This window comes from Loxodonta africana, chromosome 4, assembly GCF_030014295.1.
Source record: "Loxodonta africana isolate mLoxAfr1 chromosome 4, mLoxAfr1.hap2, whole genome shotgun sequence".
In the NCBI taxonomy this organism is placed as follows: domain Eukaryota; kingdom Metazoa; phylum Chordata; class Mammalia; order Proboscidea; family Elephantidae; genus Loxodonta; species Loxodonta africana.
In genome coordinates this window covers 122,400,135-122,422,215 of record NC_087345.1, presented here as the reverse complement: position 1 = coordinate 122,422,215, position 22,081 = coordinate 122,400,135, and the positions used below count along the sequence as shown (strand labels likewise).

Below are 22,081 nucleotides of genomic sequence, written 5' to 3'. Positions count from 1 at the left end.
ATTCCTTTATAAATTCTAAGGCATAACATATGGATGCAAAAGCACAATACTGTAGTTTACATGATTGGTCTTAGTAAATGAAGTAGAAACACTGGCCATAAAGCCTCTCCCATACAGGTTGGCTCTTACACTAAAATGCATAAAGCATTTGACTGAAAACAACAATGAATACTGTGCTCGTAAGACAGGTAAAGGCAGACACAGTTTCATAGGGCTGTCTCCCAAGGATCAATACTTGAAGAGAATTCCTGTATGCTGCCATAAAATTTCAGAGACTTTTCTTGGAGAAGTGTTTCTTCAAGATTACTTCCACTGATGTTCTGGGCATTAAAATGATTTAGATTACAATATCTAAGAAAAGAAAAAGCTTTTTGTAGGACCAGATGTAGATGACTTGATAAATCATTTGCTTTCCTCTTGTGCTTGTCTACATTTTATGATGGACCTATAGATACTGGCACAACAGTGATAATTATTTAAGAACCCTGCTCACTGGAACAGTCTTTATAAAAGGACAAAAGGCATTTTAGTGTAAATTAGGGTGCCTCATACGAACCTTTAGATGGCGCTTTTTTGTAACCTTCAGTGAGTCTGTTTTCAATGCTGACAAGGAGACTGAAACCCTATCAATTTTACAGATTTGGTAAGGGGCCGGGACTCATTAAAAGTTCATCATACCACACTAAGAATTTGGAAATTTTGTGCTGAGACTATGTGGAAAGCACCACCGTTGAAGAAGGAATCCATGAATATATTTCTAGAATGTGGCCCAGACTTAAAAATGTTTACCTCAGAAATGGCTTTCCCACGTGTACTCTAAGTACCAGGTGCCATACTAGGGCACTATACTCACCCTAACTTATTTAATTCTCACTACAACCCCAGAAGGATGCAGTCATCCCCATTTTACAGATTGGGAAACTGATGTTCAAGAGATTAAATAATGTGTTTAGGGTTCATATTAAGAGTCATTGGCAGAACCTGGGTTTGGAACCAGGATGCTCATTTTGAATCCTAGACTTTTTCCTCTATGGCATGTTGCCTCTAGAGACACATTATTTTCTTAATCACTTTTGGATAATCCCCAGGAGGATAGGAATTTCTGACTGCTTTATTCACTGCTGTAATCCTAGTGCTTAGACCAGTGCCTGACACACGTGAATATTCAATAAATACTGGTAGAATGAAGAAAAACATGGGCTATAAGTTCAATTTTATCAGATATGCATAAGTCTCTGGGGTCAGATATCTAGTTCTGATTTTGTGAATGTTTCAAAAGCTAATTTTACTTTTTCTTCTCAATATATTGCTAAAAATAGCTGTAAGACAGAATGAATACAGCCTAAATAACTTTGGTGATTTGTCTCTGATTTGTGTCCTGTTCAATAATTGTTCCAGGTTATGCACAAAAGATTACAGGGGTCTTTGACAAAATGAGTGCAATCATATCAACTTTATAAAATGTTTTGTATAACACTGGAGGGACAGTGGTGTTAAGTTATGAAAGCAAACACCTTCCCACTTTCTGTCCCTCCACAAGAAACACCTTGTAATTTCTTTTTATTTTAGCATCTAACTTGGGATACATTCATTATATTAAGTACTGCAGGCATAGTTTCTTAATAATTTTCAGCAAGGAAAAGGTATTTCATCAGCCTCCTTCCTTCCACCCCAAACTGGAGAGCCTTGGGTTTGACATGCCACCATTACAGTACTTTAGATCAGATTGAGGAGGACTCTAATACAGACAAGGGCAGGAGGCTGTTGGCTTGGCTATGAGTAAGGCATAAGTCTGGCCTGACATCTACAGACAGATCCTAACTGTTCTTAGCCAAGGCTTTGACCTTGACAAGATTAGTTTCAGTCTAGGACTTATGCTAGGATTGCATCACACTGATATAGGCTTGGGAATGGGAGTGCCCCTCTGGTGCTATCAAAGACCTAATACTAGCTGTATATTGGTGACAATGCTGTTTCATAATTAATCAAGATCTTGGGGATAAGAATAACCTGGGATTCTCCTGTTCTTGATAGATATATCATCGTTATTTGGCTATAAGCAGGCAAACTTTTGAGTTTGGTGAAAATTGGATTGCAATTTGATGTATATTGAGATCAAATACCATCTGACTCATAAATAATAGGTTTCAATAATACTGTCCCTGGGACACTGTGGTTTCTCCTGTTACTTTGCATACTTACTCATTAGTGTTTGACAATAACAATCAGTACATAAATAAATCATAACTATGTACTCCTCATTGTAGATACAGAGCTTACTGATTTAGGTTCTGTAGTGTTTCCAGCCTAACAGTGGTGGTTTGACCCATCCAATCCCAATGACCAATAGGTACCCAAGGCAACCTATGCCTTTGCATGAATGCAATTGGTTCTATCTTTACTTCATTTCTGAAGGCAAATTTTCTAGATTCTTCTTTCTTGTGATATGTGACACTTATTCTTTTCCTGTGGGGTGGCTGAACAACAGGTGGTAGTGAGTATTCATAGTTACTTAAACTGAAGTGGGTTTCCTCCAACCCACCAGAGTTAAGGGATTATTGGAGAGCAGGTAGAGGACTCCACTATGGAACTTAGAAAAAGCATGGTAAAGGAAACAAACAAACTTGGGTTTGAATCCTGGTTGTGTGAGGTTGGTCAATTTATTTAACTAGCTTTGCACTTTAATGTTCTCATTTATAAAGCAGAGTGATAAGATCTATGTAACAGAGGGTGATAGGGATTGAATGAGGCTATTTGTGTGCGTCTAGCATGCTGTCTGAGATACAGGGGTGCTGAACACATGGTAGATTAATTTCTTCCCTTCCTGCTTTGTTTCATCCTGTATCTTTTTTCCTTGCTTTAAAAGCATTCAGGAGAAAAGAAAGTAGACAGGAAATGGGGAAGGTTTGGTAGGAATCTGATTTATTTCTGAATAAACCCTACATCATCATCACTTAGTCTCTTCTCATCTTTGGTTCCTCTAATATCTAATGCTTTGTATATTTTTATTCTTACTCCTTGTCTGCATCCCACTTCACCATTCCTCATATATTTGTAATAACTCACTTGCTTGACAATCACAGAGACAGAATCACACGATTTTAACTTGAACAGTAGATGTTAGGTTCATGCAGACACAGAGGTGTAACTAAGATATCACAGGTAGGGCCTGTGCTCGGGGCTCCACTTAAGGAGGGGCGCTAACAAGCAGTTTCTGTTGGCCATCAGTTTCCATCACCAGCTGTGAGAGATCATTCACCAATTTAAAACTAATTGCCATAGGCGCTATTTTCTGTAGCTAGGCCCCTGTGTAGACATGAACTTTGCTTTGCTCAAGTCCTCTTCTATAGTGCCTGAACAATGCTTAGCATGTTTGTTGAACGAATGAATGAGGACATCCATGAGCTAATAGATTCTGATTCCAATGCTAGTTCTACCTGAACTCAACCCATAATCATGACTATCTTGGCCATGCCTCCAGCATGAGTCTAGCAGAAGTGTAAAAAGAAGGAAAAAGAGAGCATTAAGGCAAAGTTGTTCTTGTTATTGTTAGGTGCTGTCAAGTCAAGGACCCCATGTGACAGTAGAACCACCCAGTAAGTTTTTCTAGGCTATAATCTTTATGGGAGGAGATCTCCAGGTCTTCTTTCTGTGGAGCTTCTGGGTAGGTTCCTACTGCCAACCTTCCCATTAGCAGCCAAGTGCTTAACTTTTGCATTACCAGAGTTCCTTGGGCAAAGTATAAGGGAATTGTTATTGCTAATACATTTGTGAGCATTTACTCCTTCTCACAACAACTTTATGAAGCAGTTACTATTATTTTTGTTTCCATTTTACAAATGAAGAAACTGAGGCTTAATGAGGTTAAACAGTTTGCTCGACTTTGTATAGCTGATAAGCTGTGGAGCTGAAGGTCACATTTTAAACCACTTTATGAAAAACAAGGATCAAATCTTACCGTGGGAGTAAAAGTAAAAATTGAGAGACAGTAGAGATTTATGACAGTTGGAAGGTAGGCACCACTTATTTGTTTGGAGGTAATAGACAGAGGGGAAAGAAGCCCTCTTTTCAGTTTAGTTTTGATTGTCCACTCTGGAGGAAGTTCCTTTGGATCCTTCTTTAAGACTCTCTGCTTCTCAAATTTGGTTTTCAACCTAAGAATGAGACTGGCATTTTAGGGAAGTTATACATTGTGGAGGATGAATTTGGTTTCTTATCCACTTCAAAAGACAGGAAATTAAAAAATTCAGGGGATTATAAAGACTGATTTTGTTGTTAATATTTTGCCTCGAAGGGGATTTATTTAGGTTCCTTTTTTACTCTTACACAGGAAGCCCTGGTGGCGTAGTGGTTAAGTGCTATGGCTGCTAACCAAAAGGTTGGCAGTTCGAATACACCAAGTGCTCCTTGGAAACTCTATGGGGGCAGTTCTACTCTGTCAAATATGGTTGCGATGAGTCGGAATTGACTCGATGGCAATGGGTTTGGTTTTTTTTTTTTTCTTCTTTCTTATACAGGACCATAAGCTCCACCAGAGTAGGGGCATAGGAGACAGTAAACATTTATTGATTTTCTGACTTTGTATCTTTCCAGTCCACTGCAGTACCTATCACATGGTTGATGCTCCAGATGAGATTTGTTAGAGGAGTACAAGAATGATTCAGGCAAGGGAGAAGTGACAATGTATTGAGTAACATATGACTAAATAGATAAATAAATACAGAGAAGTAGAAAAAAAAATCTGTTTAATTCTACTACTATGTGGTGGACACTGTGCTTGGTCTTTAATTAAAATTCATCTCACTAAAATCTACAAGAGGGTGGTATTATTGTCTTTATTTTACATGTTTGGAAATAGAGGCTCAGAGAGTTTAGGCAATTTGCTCAAGGGAACACAGCCATCCAAAAATATGTCACTAAGAGAGATGAGCTGATGGTGGATTGATTAAGCCACTGAATGGTCTCAGGTGACTGGCTAAGGGATTTTGCACAGTTTGTTATTGACCTTGAAATGGTCACTGTCTACTTAAGGGCCTGAATGGGATCCAAATTTTAAATGTCATTAAATTCCTACCTATTTGTTTAATGATATTTTCTTTTAATGATAATGACTCATTCTTATTATCAATGTGGTTATTTCTAATTCTAAAGTGGCAATAATTCAGTGGAGAAAAAAGTCTTGTTTTAAAATGTTCTACATTTGAGTAAAGCACTATTTTATTATGAGGATCGACGGAAAAAATAAAATCTAAATTGCAATTTCTTGCTCTGAATAATCTGTTAAATTTTTATAATATGCTAATTTGTCCATCCATGGCGTACAGGGTTCCCATTGGCTTGGTGATGGTTCCCAGACCAGTATTTCATGGACTCAGAAATTGTTCATCTTACCACATACTTACTTACCTTTGTGAAACACTCCAGAATCCCAGGACGTTCAACAATGTTAATGATGCCAGGAAGAAGAAGAAGCTTTCTAAATTGCCTTTGTTTAATGTGTTTGGAAACCAATCGCCTGTTTGTAACAAATGTAATTGTTATTCAACTGCAAAGATGTAAATTTCTGTGAATATTTTATTATCGCACAATTCATAGAGCTTTATTCGCTTCAATAGTATCTACAAAGCAACAAAGCTCATCTGAAACTTCATTGTCAAAATTCATTTAATCCTGTAATTAGCAGTGAAATGGTAAGCAAAGCACCCAAATATAAATATTTTGAAGGTCAAAAAAATTAAATTTGCATAACATGATTTAGGTGTCACAGGAACTGGGTTCTAAAGGTAATGCTGATTATGCTATTAATTTGCAGGAACCATGTTTGTCTCATTCACCCTTATACTTCTAGTATCTAGAACAATGCCTGGCATATAGGGATTGCTCAGTAAGTATGTACTGGATGAATGCAATAATGTTTGCTATGACCAGATAGTCTTCCTCATACGCTCATTTTAAGGTTAGTGCGAAAACATATGTGATTGAAAGATGTAGTAGTGCTTTGATAACTAAGATAAATCCAGTGTTACTTTATTATAGTATCAAAGACCCTATTGGTCAAATTATTTGCAATCTCCAAGTTACATGCAGATTTTCTTTGGACCTGGTAAGTAATATAGTACCCCAGCACAAGGGATCCCCACTTCCTCAGAATGTCAAACTGCGTATATATGAAACTATCCAGGATTCAAGGTAATTACCTTTACTTTGCTCCTAAGTTTGATTTTTGCTTTGGATCTTTGCTATAACTATATATGTGTGTGTATTAGAACATATATATATATACACACACATATGTGTGTATGTGTGTGCATATGCATTTTTTCCTCATTGGATTCAGGATATTATTGAATATATTATATAAAATATAATATTTTATAGATATTGTATATACCATATGCATGGCCATTGAGTTGATTCCAACTCATAGGTACCCTATAGGAAAGTTACCATAGTGTTTCAAAGGCTGTAAATCTTAACAGAAGCAGACTGTCACATCTTTGTCCTGCAGAGCAGCTGGTGGATTTGAACCACCGACTTTTTGGTTAGGAGCTGAGTGCTTAACTATTGTGTCACCAGGGCTCCTTATATTGCATATGTAACATTTATTTTCGTGTAATATTTTTAAAACAACAAGGTGATCTAGTATTACCAAATATATTCTAGACATAGTATTACATATTATGGCATATTTAAAAGATTGCTTAAAAGTCTATCTTTACAGAGGAAAGTACAATTCAATGCCAGTTCTGAATGGGTAGAATATTTCCAAAAAACGCTATGTATTATAGGGACAGGAATTGATCATCCTGGAACAGCCAAATGCTTAGGCTTTAATTGCTTGCGTTTTTGTAAGAGCAGTTTGTACAATGAGTGGGGAAGAGAGGTGTAGGGCCAGAGCAATCAGCCTATGTGCTAGCAGACTTGATCTTCAGTGCCATCTTTGGCACATGGGTTGTGGGCTGCTTCCTGAACTAGAAAATGGCTCTTGGCCTCTTCTTTGGCTGTGGGTACTTTTAAATGGGATTTGAATTAAATGCTCTGTTCAAGGTTGATAGTCAGAAAGTGCATAAGTATGACAGCTGTGATTAGTTGTGCCACTTCCCATTTAAAGCTGTTTCTCTTCTGTCATCTAACTTCCCAATGGCCATTATTATGGACCAGCCATGAAAATTAGCTGTGTCCTTTATAGTTTTGGACCCATAAATGAAAGCTGGTACTTATTTTAAAGCTATTTTGTAGCTCCACTTTCCGATTTTATTAATTTGTGTTCTATTACAAAGAAAATTTATGGTTTATTACCATGTTGACATGAGGCCTTTCTCTGATATTTGGATAAGTTACAGGTCTCACTGAATGTTTCCCTATTATCTGTATATTGAGTGCTATGTAGAATTTTTAGTGTGTGTGTGTGTGTATGTGTCTATAGGAACTAACCATTTGATTGTACTTGAGTGGGGGGAGTTGGGGCGGAGGTCAAGATATGGTGAGATAACATCTCAATTATTTTTAGGAAGGACTAAACTATCCAGTTAAACCTATTCAAAGAGTCCTATTTTCTTCTTTCTCTTGAATTAACATCCCACCTGTATTTCTATCCTTTTCATTTCACATTAGTACTTTGCGTGTCATATGATTAGACCACTTTATCACTGTTTCTCTAGTTGGAGTAAGAGGAGTTTGCACAGACTATGTGAAGCCTCAGAATTAACATGACATTAATTCTTCTACCCAATGCCGTTGTTCTACAAGCATGAATTTTGGTCCATAATAAGTAATTGAAAAGACTATATTATAACAAAGTCAGATGAGGGAGAAGAACATAAATTTTGTAAGATCTTTAAGGTAAAGCATAATATTTCTAAGAAGTTCTGCAATTACAGCAAAAACAAGCCTTTCAGGAGACAGCACCAAATTCCCGTGGGCTTGCTGGTGTACTTGAATCTGTCGTTGGGGACACTGTGGCAAGCAAAAAGGAAAAGCATTGTGACTTGGGTGGATGGGGATGTAGGGTGACAGGAGGATGTCATATTAGAATGGTTAAAGTAGTGGCAATTTATAGTTACACACGAAACATTTTGTGAGTGGATTGTTTAAAAAATAAAATGAAATACTGCCGTATCACCTATTCGAACTCCTGATAATGCTCCTATATTCTTTTTTTTTTTTGTAAATCAATTTTTTTAGTGTAATTTAGATGAAGGTTTACAGAACAAACTAGCTACTTGTTTCACAGTTAGTACATATTGTTTTATGACATTGGTTAACAACCCCATGACACATCACCACTCTCCCTTCTCAAACTTGGGCTCCCTATTACCAGCTTTTCTGTCCCCTCCTGCCTTCTAGTCCTTGCCCCCGGGCTGGAGTGCCCGTTTAGTCTTGTTTTGTTTTATGGGCCTGTCTACTCTTTGGCTAAAGGGTGAATCTCAGGAGTGACTTCATTACTGAGCTAAAAAGGTGCCCAGAGGCCATATTCTCAGGGTTTCTCCAGTTTCTGTCAGGCCAGTAAATCTGGTCTTCTTTGTGATTTAGAATTTTCTTCCACATTTTTCTTTAGCTCTGCCCGGGACCTTCTATTGTGATCCCTGTCAGAGCAGTCCGTGGTGGTAGCTGGGCACCATCTAGTTGTATTGAATTCACTGTGGTGGAGGCCTTGGTAGTTGTGGTCCATTAGTTCTTTGGACTAATTTTTCCCTTGTGTCTTTAGTTTTCTTGCTCCTGTGCTCCCGATGGGGTGAGACCAGTGGAGTATCTTAGATGGCTGCTCACAGGCTTTTAAGACCGCAGATGCTACTCACCGAAGTAGAATGCAGAACATTTTCTTTATAAACTATGTTATGCCAATTGAGCTAGATGTTCCCCAAGACCATGGTCCCCACAGTAATTCAGTCCCTCAGGGAGTTTGGATGTGTTTATGGAGCTTCCATGACCTTGTCTTGTACAAGTTGTGCTGGTTTCCCCAGTATTGAGTACTGTCTTACCTTTCACCACAGTTACCACTTATCTATTATCTATTTAGTATTTTTCCATCCCCATCATTCCCCTCCATCATAACCACCAAAGATTGCTTCTTTTTGTGTGTAAACCTTTCATTGAGTTTTTATAGTAGTGGTCTTATACAATATTTGTCCTTTGTGATTGACTTATTTCACTTAGCATAATGCCCTCCAGGTTCATCCATGTTATGAGATGCTTTGCAGATTCATCTTTGTTCTTTATCGTTGTGTAGTACTCCATTATGTGTATGTACCATAGTTCGTTTATCCATTCATCTGTTGATGGTTATATAGATTGTTTCCATCTTTTTGCTATTGTGAACAATGCTGCAGTGAACATGGGTATGCATACGTCTATTCCTGTGATGGCTCTTATTTCTCTAGAATACATTGCTAGGAGTGGGATTGCTGGATCATATGGTATTTCTATTTCTAGCTTCCTAAGGAAATGCCATATTGTTTTCCAAAATGGTTGTTACCTTTTTGCATTCCCACCAGCAGTGTATAAGAAGTCCAGTCTCCCCACAGCTTCTCCAACATTTGTTATTTTCTGTTTTTTTTTGATTCATGTAAATAATGCTGGGGTGAAATAGTACCTCATTGTGGTTTTGATTTGCGTTTCTGTACAGGCTAGTGATTGTGGACATTTCCTCATGTTAGCTGCTTGAACGTCTTCATTGGTGAAATGTCTGTTCTTTTCCTTTGCCCATTTTTTAATTGGATTATTTTGTCTTTTTGTTGTATAGGCGTTAGATTTTCCTGTAGATTTTAGAGATTAGAACTTTGTTGGATTTGTAATAACCCCAAGTTTTTCCGAGTCTGTAGGTTCTATTTATAACTCTTGGTGAAGTCTTATGATGAACATAAGCATTTAATTTTTAGAAGACCCAGTTATCTAACTTATCTTCTGGAGTTTTTGTGTTGTTAGTTATGGTTTGTATCCTGTTAATTCTGTGTTTTAGGGCCTCTAGCATTGATCCTATTTTTTCTTCTATGATCTTCATAGTTTTTGGTTTTATATTTAGGTCTTTGATCTATTTTAAATTAGTTTTGTGTATGGTGTGAGATATGGCTCCTGTTTCATTTTTTTGCAGATGGACATCCAGTTTTGCCAGCACCATTTGTTAAAAAGACTGTCTTTTCCCATTTGATGGACTTTGGGAGCTTGTCGAAGATCAGGTGACCGTAGGTGGATGGATTTACACCTGGGTTTTCAATTCTGTTCCATCGGTCAATGTTATCTATCATTGTGCCAGTACCAGGCTGTTCTGACTACCATACCTGTACAGTAGGTTCTGAGGTCAGGTAGTGCGAGTCCTCCTACTTCATTCTTCTTCTTTATTAGGGCTTTACTTACCAGGAGCCTCTTCCCTTTCCACGTAAAGTTAACGATTAGTTTTTCCATCTCTTTAAAGAATGTTGGTATTTGGATCGAGATTGCATTGTATTTGTAAATTGCTTTGGGTAGAACTGATATTTTCACAATGTTGAGTCTACCTTCCATGAGCACGGAATGTTTTTCCATTTACGTAGATCTCTTTTGGTTCCTTGAAGTAGTGTTTTGTAGTTTCCTTTGTATGAGTCTTTTACATCCCTGGTCAGATTATTCCTAAGTATTTTATTTTTTTAGGGACTATTATAAATAATAAAAAAATATATATATATATTTTTATTATAAATGGTATTGTTTTCCTGATTTCCTTTTCGTACGTCTCTTTATTGGTGTACAGGAATCTAACTGATTTTTGTATGTTTTTTTTTATCTTGTAGCTTGCAACTTGCTGAATCTTGTCTTGTTCCTGTTCTCAAGGGATTTTGTTTTCAGCCTCTCTCCATTAAGAAAGATGCTGGCTGTTGATTTTGTATAAAAAAAAAACTAAGAAGCCCTTTATTATGTTGAGGAATTTCCCTTCTATACCTATTTTATTGAGAGTTTTTATCAGGAATGGGTGTTGGACTTTGTTGACTGCCTTTTCTGCATCGATTGACATGAACATGTGATTCTTTTATTTATGTGGTGGATTACGTTGATTGATTTTCTAATGTTGAACCATCCTTGCATATGTGGTATGAATCCCACTTGGTGGTAGTGTATTATTTTTTTTGGTATGATGCTGAATTCTATTGGCTACAATTTTGTTGAGAATTTTTGCATCTATATTCATGAGAGATATTGGTCTGTAATTTTCTTTTTTTTTGTGGTGTCTTTCCCTGGTTTTGGTATGCTGGCTTCATAGAATGAGTTCAGACGTATCCCTTCCTTTTCTGTGTTCTGAAATAGTTTGAGTAGTACTGGTGTAAGCTTTTCTCGGAATGTTTGGTAGAATTCTCCAGTGAAGCCATCTGGGCCAGGGCTTTTTTTTTGTTGGGAGTCTTTTTAAATTACCTTTTCAATCTCTTCTCTTTTTATGGGTCTGTTTAGGTTTTCAAGTTTAGTTTGTATTAGTTTGGGTTATGTAGTGTGTTTCTGGAAATTTGTCCATTTCCTCTAGGTTTTCAAATTTGTTGGAGTGAAGTTTTTCATAAAACTCTGTTATGATCCTTTTTATTTCAGTTGGGCCTGTTGTAATGTCCCCCATTTCATTTCTTATTTGCATCCTCTCCTGTTTTTTGTTTGTCAATTTGGCCAATGGTTTGTCAATTTTGTTGATCCTTTCAAAGAACCAACTTTTGGTTTTGCTGATTCTTTCCATTCTCTATTTCATTTATTTCTGCCCTGATCTTTATTATCGCCTTTCTTCTGGTGGCTGTGGGCTTTTTTTGCTGTTTTCTTTCTATTTGTTTGAGTTGTGTAGCTAATGTTTTGATTTTGCCCCTTTCTTTTTTTTTTTTTTTTTTTTGATGTGTGCCTCTATTGCTATAAATTGATCTTTGAACACTGCTTTTGCTGTGTCCCAAAGGTTTTGGTATGATGTGTTTTCAATCTTGCTTGATTCTAGGAATTTTTTTTATTCCATCTCTGATTTCTTCTATACCCAGTTGTTTTTAAGCAGTTTGCATGTAACTGATTCTTTTTTTTCCTTGCTCTTGCTCTTGTTAATTTCTACACTGATGGCGTTGCAATCAGAGAAGATGCTTTTTATTACCTCGGTGTTTTGGATTTTGTTGAGGGTTTCTTTGTGGCCTAGGATGTGGTCTATTCTGGAGAATGTTTCATGACCATTGGAAAAGAATGTGTACTTTGCAGCTGTTGGGTGGAGTGTTGTATACATGTCCATGAGGTCAAGTTGGCTGCTCAGCTCTTCTGTATCTTTGTTGAGCTTCTTTCTAGATGTTCTGTCCTTTACCAAGAGTGGTGTTTTGAAATCTCCTACTGTTATTGTGGAACTGTCAATTTCTCTTTTCAGTGCTGTTACAGTTTGTTATATATTTAAGTCTTTGTTTCTAAGGTGTGTCTCTTGTAGACAGCAGATTGATGAATCCTGCTTTTTTAAAAATCTATTCTGTCACTCTGTGTCTCTTTATGGGTGCATTTAAGCCATTTACGTTCAATATAATTATTGACAGGTGTTAGTTTATTCCTGTCATTGTGTGGTGCTTTTTTTTTTTTTTTTTTTTTTGTGGTGCTGACATTTTCTTTTTTCCTCTTACTCTCCTGTGCTAAAATCCTTTTGTTTGTGGATTTTTTTTCATTACATTTGTTTTTGTGTATTTTGTGTTTACTGAGACTTTATGTTTTTCTTCTTTATTTTGATGAGTAGTTTGTTAACTTTCTTTGTGGTTACCTTAGAAATTTACCCTTATCCTCTTAATATTGAACCAGTCTTTTATTACTTGGTATTGCCTTGCCTTCCTCTCCATTTGAAAGTTCTACACCTACACTGTCTATTCCTTCTTTTATTGTTCTGACATTGTTGTCATTTATAGATTAACTTCTTTGTCTACCTGTTGTAAGCCTTTTAGTTTTGATTTATCCTTGAGATTTCATTACCTAGGTTGGTATCTAGCTGATGCAGTCTTGTGTGCTAGATTCAGGCTGTCATATGAAGTTATTGGCTCTCTAACCGAAGGACTCCCTTTAATTATTCTTCTAAGTTTGGTTTTTACATATTCCCTTAATTTCTGTTTATCCTGAAATGTTTTAATTTCACCATCATATTTGAGCAAAAGTTTTGCAGGATATATTATTCCTGGCTGGCAATTTTTTTCTTTCAAGGTTTTATATATATCATCCCATTGCCCCCTTGCCTGCATGGTTTCTGCCAAGTAATTAGTGCTTAGTCTTATTGTTTCCCCTCTGTATGTGACTTTGTTTTTTTTGAGCTGGTCTCAGGATTCTTTCTTTGTCTTTGGCTTTAGGGAGTATGATTATGATATGCCTTGGTGATTTTCTTTTGGGGTCTAGCCTATATGGTGCTTGTTGAGCTTCTTGGATAGTCAGCTTTTCATCTTTCATGATATTAGGGAAGTTTTCTGTCAGCAATTCTTCAATGATCTTCTCTGTGTTTTCCATTTTCTCCCCCTGTTCTGGAACTCTGATTACTCATCACATTTTTTATTTTGATTGTATCCCGCATTGTTCTCAGGGTTTGTTCATTTTTCTTCATTCTTTTCTCTGATTTTTCCTCAAAGAGGTATCCAAGTATTTGTCATCAGTTTCACTGATCCTATCTTTCATTGTTACAAACCAGCTCCTCAAACCTTCTATGACACTGTCCATTTCTGAAATCTTGTTGTTTAGGTTTTGGATTTCTAATTGTTGTTTTTGTATGATTTCAAGTTGTTAATTTATTTCAACATTTTATTCCTGTATTAGTTTCTTGAATTCTTCTATTTTTTGTCTGTGTTTTCCATGACTTTGTCTGTTTTTTCATCATTTTTGTCTGCCTTTTCCTTCAACTCTTGAATTTGAATTCCCTATCAGGTAATTCCAGTGCATTTTCTTCTATTGGAAGGTCATCTGGTGCTTTATTTTGGACTTGTACTGGAATTATCCCGTCCTTTTTTTTTTCATAAGTTTTGATACTGTGTGCTTTCTGTGGTACATTCAGTAATCATTCTCTTTGTTTATTGATTGTAGATTTGTTTGTCTTGTTCTCCTTTTTTGTTTTATTTTGTTATGTCTGAGCAGGCAGGCTGGGCGATCTTTTTGTTTGCTCATCTGTGGGCACGACACTTCTCACTACCTTGTCCAATGGCAATGGCCAGTCACTCAGCTATGGTGCAGCAGGGCAGGTCCGGTGGAGGGGAAGTTGCTGGGATAGGTCATTTTTGGCACGTACTGGGCAGGATCAGGGGTCAGTGCAGGGCAAGTTCCAGTAAAACTGTGCTTATGCTGCCAAGGGGTGCCATGCTCAGCTCACAGTGCAGATAAGTGGGGTGGGAGGGGGAAGTTTGTGATGTGTGGAGCTAAGTTGGTGTGGGAAAGAAGAGAAAGAGGAGAGAGAAACAGGTGCCAAAAAAAGTGCTGAGAGAGTCTGCTGTTGGAGTGGCACAGACCCAAGGAAGCCATGTGGTGGTGGATTCTAACTGGATGGTGAAGCACAGCCTTTCAAGAAGGGATGGATATTGCACACATAGCTTGATGGGCAGGAGAAAGGAAAGGGAAGAGAGAGAGATGAAACTAGATTAAATAAAGAGAGAGAGAGAAAAGAACACACAGCCAGGTGGTGAGGAGGAAGGAATGGAAGGAATGTAGGGAGAGACAAGAAACCGAGAAGAAAAAAATAAAAAAGATGTTTGGTGATTGGGAGAGAAGGAAGGAAGGAAGACAGAGAGACACAAGAAACTGAGAAAAAATAGAAGAAAAAAAATGCCCCGAGGGAGCCCACCAGAACTGGGTCCCTAGCCGAACAGCTCTGCACAGCCCATCAAGAAGGAGCAGAGATGGCACATGGTGACAGGTGTTCAGGAGAAGGGTTAAGGAGGAAGGTAGAGAGAGAGAAGAAATTAAGAAAAGAAAAGAAGAAAAAAATTAAAAAGCACCCCATTGGAGCCCACTGGTGGTGTAGTACAGACCAGGGAAGTGACTCCCCAGCCAAGCAGCACTCCACAGCCCGTCTAAGAGCAGAGATGGCACATGATGCCAGGTGTTCAGGAGAAAAGAAAGGAAGGATGGTAGAGAGAGACAAGAAAAGAAAAAAAAATCCCCAAGGGAGCCCACTGGCTTGGTGGCGCAGACCAGGGAAGTGTTTATCAAGCTGAGCAACACCACACAGCCTGTCTAGAGCAGAGATGGTACACATGGCCAGGTATTTCAGGAGACAGGAAAAGAGGAAGGTAGAGAGAGAGACGAGAAACCAAGAAACAAAGAAAAACGAAAAAAACAAAAACAAAAAAACCCAGGGAGCCAACTGGCATGGTGGTGCAGACCAGGGAAGTGGTTTCCCAGCCAAGCAGTACTTCACAGCCTGCCAAGAAGGAGCAGAGATGGCACACGGAGCCAGGTGTTCAAGAGAAAGGAAAGGAAGGAGGTGAGAGAGAGAAGAAAGCAAAAGAAGCTGAAAAAAGCAACAAAAAAATAGCACTGAAGAAGCTGGCCAGTGTGGGCAGTCAAATCCAAGCAGCAAGGAAGCAGCATCTCCCCAGCCGAGTGACTGCAGCCCACCTGAATGCAATGGAGGCTGAGTAGGGGGAAGAAGGGTGAGGGGTGGGAAAGTGTGTGTCCCTGGTTACCAGGTGCTCTGTCTCCTGCTGGGAGCTTTGTGAAGGTGCCTTCCCGTACTCCCCATCTGCCATTCTCAGTGGCTGAGGAGTCCAAGATGGCAAATCCGTGCTGTGTTAGCTGATAGGGGACCTCTACCCTGTATCTCTTCTCACTCTCTTGTCTCTGTCAGTTTCTTATTCCATTCAGTGCTTGGTTGAGTTCTTTATCCCTTCGTTTGACACTCAGGGTTCCAGGATTGATGTTTGTCTCTGTTTTAGTTGTTTGGGTCTTTGCTGTGGAGGGACAGCATGGTGCTTCTGTCTATAGCACCATGTTGTCTCCAGGCCTGATATTAATATTTTCCATTATTTTGTTTTTATTTCTCTTTGCCATGTGAGATTATTTTTATTTATTGTATTTATTATAATATTATTATTATTTTTGCCTTTGTCATTTTGTTTTAAGGATGTTGCTTACAAGCAACATTTATGTATATATGATAATTACCTTTCTTTTCCCATACTGTCCTTTTCTTCTATGTGTTGTTGTTGTTAGGTGCCATCAAATTGGTTCCAACTCATAATAACCCTATGCACAATAGAATGAAACTTTGCCTAGTTCTGCACCATCCTCACAATCGTTGCTATGCTTGAGCCCATTATTGAAGCCACTGTGTCAGTCCATCTCAGTGAGGGTCTTCCTCTTTTTTGCTGACCCTCTAGTTTGCCAAGCATGATGTCCTTCTCCAGGGACTGATCCCTCCTGATAACATGTCCAAAGTATGTGAGACATAGTCTCGCTATCCTTGCTTCTGAGGAGCATTTTGGTTGCACTTCTTTAAGACAGATTTGTTCGTTCTTTTGACAGTCCATGGTATATTCAATATTCTTCACCAACACCACAATTCAAAGACATCGATTCTTCTTCAGCCTTCCTTATTCATCGTCCAGCTTTCACATGTATGTGAAGCCATTGAAAACATCATGGCTTTGGTCAGGCTCACCTTAGTCTTCAAGATGACATCTTTGCTTTTTAACATCTTAAAGAGGTCTTTTGCAGCAGAGTTGCCAAAAGCAATACGTTGTTTGATTTCTTAACTGCTTCTTCCATGGGTGTTGATTGTTGATCCAAGTAAAATGAAATCTTTGACAACTTCGTTCTTTTCTCCGTTTATCATGATGCTGCTCATCGGTCCAGTTGTACTCATCCTCAAATGAAAAGATTTACTCTGAAGCAGTGTTTAGCAACTGAAAGAGTATATGACTACACTAACAATAGCTGTTCACTTTCAATTTTGGTGCTCAAGTCTACAGTTAAACTCATTAAAACTCAAGTTACTGCAGCAAGCTAACTGCTAGGGTGAAGTGAGAATGTTACTGACACCTACTGTCAGGTTCTCCAACATGCTGATCAGATAGAGTGATCACAGACTGCCGTATTAAATATGGATGCTTATCAGAGGCTCCCCGGAGGTCACCCCCACTTATAATGCTTTACTTCTGGGGACTACGCTTCCTGGGACGCAGTGTACCCTGCTTCTGTCCTGTTTCTATTTCTTCTTGTGTGGTAGTTTTATAGACGTTGGGCTCCCTGATGTAGTTTAGAAGCATAGGTACTTCGTGCTGGGTAGTGATGTAGACAGGTGTACGGGTGGGCTCCTTCTCCACCTAAAAAATAGCAACTATGCATTAGGCTGACAGCTGTTAGTATTCTGGCTAAAAGTGACCTTGATTTCAGTAGTGGAGGAATAAGATGGGAGAGGAATAAAGCATAATCCTCTTAATATTAGTAACTTTGTGCTGTTCATAGTAGCATAGGATATGTGAGTTTCCATATATGTTCCTTGGTCCAGTTTCAAAAGCTTTAAATTTAGTACAAATAACTCCAAGATTCTCACAATTAGTTGAATGCCAATCCCAGAATTCAGGTGGAGATGTTGTTCTACGTATTTTAAGGGAAATTTGGAGTAGGCTATTTTAAAGACCGCTGTTCAGACATATTATTAAACTGCTGAGATGATATTAAGAAAAGTCACGCATGTGATACCAAAGAACCAAACCAAACTCATTGCCCTCGAATTGATTTTGACTCATGGTGACCCTATGATAGTTCCTTTAATACCAACAGGTGGCTATTGTAGAGCATTTGTCTTATGAATAAGAAGATGAGGGTACTACTGATTAATGTTTCACTTTACCTCTCTAAGCCTTCATTCTTCATTTTATTTTAATCTGTAAAATAAAAGAAATAGACTACATTCTGTAGTTCTTTTGTCTCTAAAATGGTCACGATAATTTGAGATAAATACAAGCATTTTATTTTGTATCTATAAGGGTTATATTCCAGATCATGTCTCCCCTATTAACTTTCAGGCTTCCTTTCTTAAGCAACTTTGAATCCCCATTTTCTGGTACATGAAAAATTTCTAATAAATGATTTTAAAACGGGCAACTAAATCTAGCTGAGCAAGAGATATTTGGTGGAATTCTGAACAATGCCAAATATTTTGTGACTGCCCTATTACATGGTCTAACTCTCGACAGTAATTAGCTGGTTATATTATTAAAGTATGTAACTAGAGTTCACTATGGGCTTGAACAAATGGCACTTAGTGACCCACCAGCCTCCTTGTGTAGCATATTTGTTCTCACACTGGTAACCTTCTTCTTCTCTCAAGCTGAGGTCTGCAGAAGAGTAGTGAGTCCCATTCTAGATGTAAAATCTTCATTTTGTCTCCTTTGCAAGGATGCTCCTGAATTCAGTCACCTATTAGGAATGTCAGATGAAAAATGGCACAAATGTGAATTATGACAATAAAAGTTTATAAGCTACTAAAATAAAGTTATAGTACCTAAGAGCTGAGTCAACTGACAATGTTAAATGGAACATTTTACAACCAGTCCTGGGATAATGATAAAAAAAGATGGAACATGAAGAAATATCTGACAGGAAATGGGCCTAAGATCAAGCTCAGGCTACATGATTGCGTGTAAGATATCTCTAAAGGGGGCAGGGGGAAGGTGATAATCTAACATTTATAGAGTGCCTCCTCTGTGTCCAGCCCTTGACATCCATTCTCTGTTTTATGTCTCAAAACCATTCAGTAAGGGAGTTATTATTGTCATCATCTTAAAAAGGAGAAACAGACTCAGGTGGTGCAGTTATTTGCCCAACAACAAAACTGTTAAATAATAGAGGCAAGATTCGACTTTAAAATCTGACTCCAAAGCCCATGATCTTTCTTTATCTTTTTACACCTAATGCTGTCTCTTTACATATGCAGATAACCTTTATATTAAAAAAAAACAAGTTTTAGGTCCATGAAGAATCACCTTTTCAGACTTGATGCTAATGTTCGTTCCATGCTGTCAATTCAGTGAGGATTTACCATGAAGTTCCTATGTAAACTAGCAACACCAAGAGTGTTAAATTATAGTTAAATAAGGCAAAAATATGGCACTAAAATAAAAGATCCGCATTCAGAAGAGAGATGTACCCTAAAAAATCATATTTAAGAAAGAATATAGGCAGAGCCAACATGGTGCTATAGACAGAAGCACCACCTCACTCCTCCACAGCAAAGATGCAAAAAACTAAGTAAAACAGAGACAAATGTCAATCCTCGAACTCTAAGCATCAAATAAAGACATAAAGAACTTGACCAAGCACCAAATGAAATAAGCTGACAGAGAATAGAGAGTGAAGAGAGATACAGAGTGGGGTTCCCCTATCAGCTAACTCAGCACAGAAACACCATCTTGGACTCCTGTCAGAGACTGGTGGACAGGGAGTACAGGAAAGCAGCTTCATGGAGCTCCCAGCAGGAAACAGAACACCTGGTAACCAGCAATCTACACTTTTCCACCCCCTACTCTTCTTCCTCCTGCTTGGCCTCCGCCACTTCCCAGCAGGCCTAGTGACCACGGCCCAGGAGACGCCAGCTCTGTGCCACTTGGATTCACCCCACCCACACTGGTCAGATTCTTCAGACCTGTTTCATTGTTGCTGTTGCTGCTTTTTTCAGCTTCTTTTGGTTTCTTCCCTGCCTCTCACTTCCTCCCCTCCTTTCTCTTGAACACCTCACTCCATGTGCCATCTTTGCTTCTTCTTGACAGGCTGTGAAGATCTGCTCAGCAGGGAACTGCTTCCTTGGTCTGCCACACTGGTGGGATTCCTGGGGCCTTTTGTTTTCTCTTTCTTTTTTCCACTTCCCCAGTCTGCGCAGCCACGTTGGTGGGATCCCTGAGGGCATTTCTTATTTATTTATTTTTATTATTTTTCTTTTTTCCTTTCTTCATTTCTCAGTTTCTCATTTCTTTCTACTTACCTTCTTTTCCCATCTCCAGAATACCTGGTGCTATGTGCCATCTCTGCCCCTTCTAGCCAGGCTGTACTGAGCAGCTTAGGAGCCACTTACCCCGACTGTGCAGCCACACCGGTGGGATCCCTGGGGGCCGTTCTTTTTTTCTTCTTTTTTCCTTTTTGTTTTTCTTCATTTCTCAGTTTCTCGTGTCTCTCTACTTGCCTTTTTTTTATGTCTCTTGAATACCTGGCACTGTGTGCCATTTCTGCCAATTCTAGAACAGTTATACCCCAAGGCCTGGGAGCCACTTCCCTGGTGACTGGTGGGATCCCTGGGGGCATCTGTTTCTTTTTTTTTAGTTTTTATTTATTTTCTTTTTTCCTTTTTGTTTTTCTTCATTACTCATTTTCTCATCTTTCCAATCCAACAGCAGGCTCCATCAGCACTTTTTTTTCCTTCCTGTTGCACTTTCCTCTCTCTGCCTCTCTGCTTTCCCATACCCAATTTAGCTCCACACTTCCCACCCCGCTCCCGCCTATCTGCACAGTCTGCTTAACATCACACGTCCAAGCAGTACTGGCATGGCTTAACAGAACCTGCCCTGCACTGACCCCTGGCCCACCTTGTCAGCCCCAGTATGTGGCACAAACAACCCATTATAGCCCCTCCCCTTCTGCTGGACCTGCCCTGCTGCACCATAGCTGAGCAACTGGCCCTGCTCATTGGACAAGGAGGCAAAAAGTATCATGCCCACAGATGAGCAAATGACAAAGAACACCCAGCCCACCTGCTCAGACACAACGAAATAAAGCAAAAAAGCAGAACAAACAAATCTACAATCAATAAATACAGAAATTAATTACTGAATGTCCCAAAGACAGCAGACAATATCAAAATATATTTAAAAAACAGGACAGGATGGTTCCAGTAGGAATCCAAAATAAAACACCAGATGACCTTCCAGTAAAAGAAAAGGCACTGGAATTACCTAATAGGGGATTCAAATCTCTAATGTTCAGAGCTATCCAGATTTGAAGCAAAAAGCAGGCAAAAATGAGGACAAAATAGAAAAAAATCATGGAAAAGGCAGAAAAACTCATGGAAAAGACAGAATAACAATGGAAGAATTAAGGAAAATAATACAGGAACAAAATGTTAAATTCGCAAATAGATATCATACAGAAACAACAATTAGAAATTAAAAAGATAAATGATAAGATTTCAGAAAAGGACAGTGTCATGGAAGGTTTGAGGAGCAGGCTTGAAACAATGGAATACAGGATCAGTGAAACTGACAAATACTTGGATACCACTCTGAGGAAAAATCCAAAAAAAAGAACAAAGAAAAATGGAGAAACACTGAGAATGATGTGGGATACAATCGAAAGCAAAAATTTGAAAGTGATTGGAGTTCCAGAACAGGGGGAGAAAATGGAAAACACAGACAGGATTATTGAAGAATTGCTGACAGAAAACTTCCTTAATATCATGAAAGATTAAAAGCTGACCATCCAAGAAGTTCAACGAACCCCATATAGGATAGAACCCAAAAGAAAATCACCAAGGCATATCATAATCACACTCGCTAAAACTAAGGACTAAGGATCCTGAGAGCAGCTTGAGGAAAATAAAAAATCACAGAGGGGAAACAAAAAGGCTAAGCTCTGACTGCTAGCCAGAAACTATGCAGGCAAGAAGGCAATGGGATGACATATATAAAACCTTGAAGAAAAAAATTGCAACCGAGAATAATATATCCTGCAAAATTCTCATTCAGATATGATGGTGAAAGTAGGACATTTCCAGATAAACAGAAAGTAAGGGAATATGTAAAAACCAAACTAACAAGAATTATTAAAGGAAGTCCTTTGATTTGGGAACCAACAATATCAGATGACAGCCTGAATCTAGGATGTAAGATCACAGTAGCCAGATTCCAACTTAGGAAATGAATTCTCAAGGACTATCCAAAACCAAAAGAATTACAGCTGGGAGCCAGAGAGATTAATCTATAAATGACAACAACATCAGAACAATAAAATAGGGAATAAAAAGTGTAGTATAGAACTTTCTAATGGAGAGATAGTAAGGCGATACCAAGTAATATAGACTGGTTCAAACCTAGGAAAATAAGGGTAAATTTCAAGGTAACCACAAAGAAAATGAACAAACCTACTCAACAAAATAAAGAAGAAA

The 22,081-nt window shown here is 38.4% G+C and overlaps 1 protein-coding gene across 1 annotated transcript in view; it reads right to left on the bottom strand.

The window, feature by feature from the left end:
• Positions 1 to 206: 206 nt before the first annotated feature.
• SLC15A5 (solute carrier family 15 member 5) overlaps positions 207 to 22,081 on the bottom strand; it is a 110,938-nt gene continuing 89,063 nt past the window's right edge. The window contains 2 exon segments of the mRNA XM_010600214.3: positions 207 to 351; positions 5,407 to 5,515. Of these exon segments, the coding sequence (XP_010598516.1) occupies positions 207 to 351; positions 5,407 to 5,515 (254 nt within the window).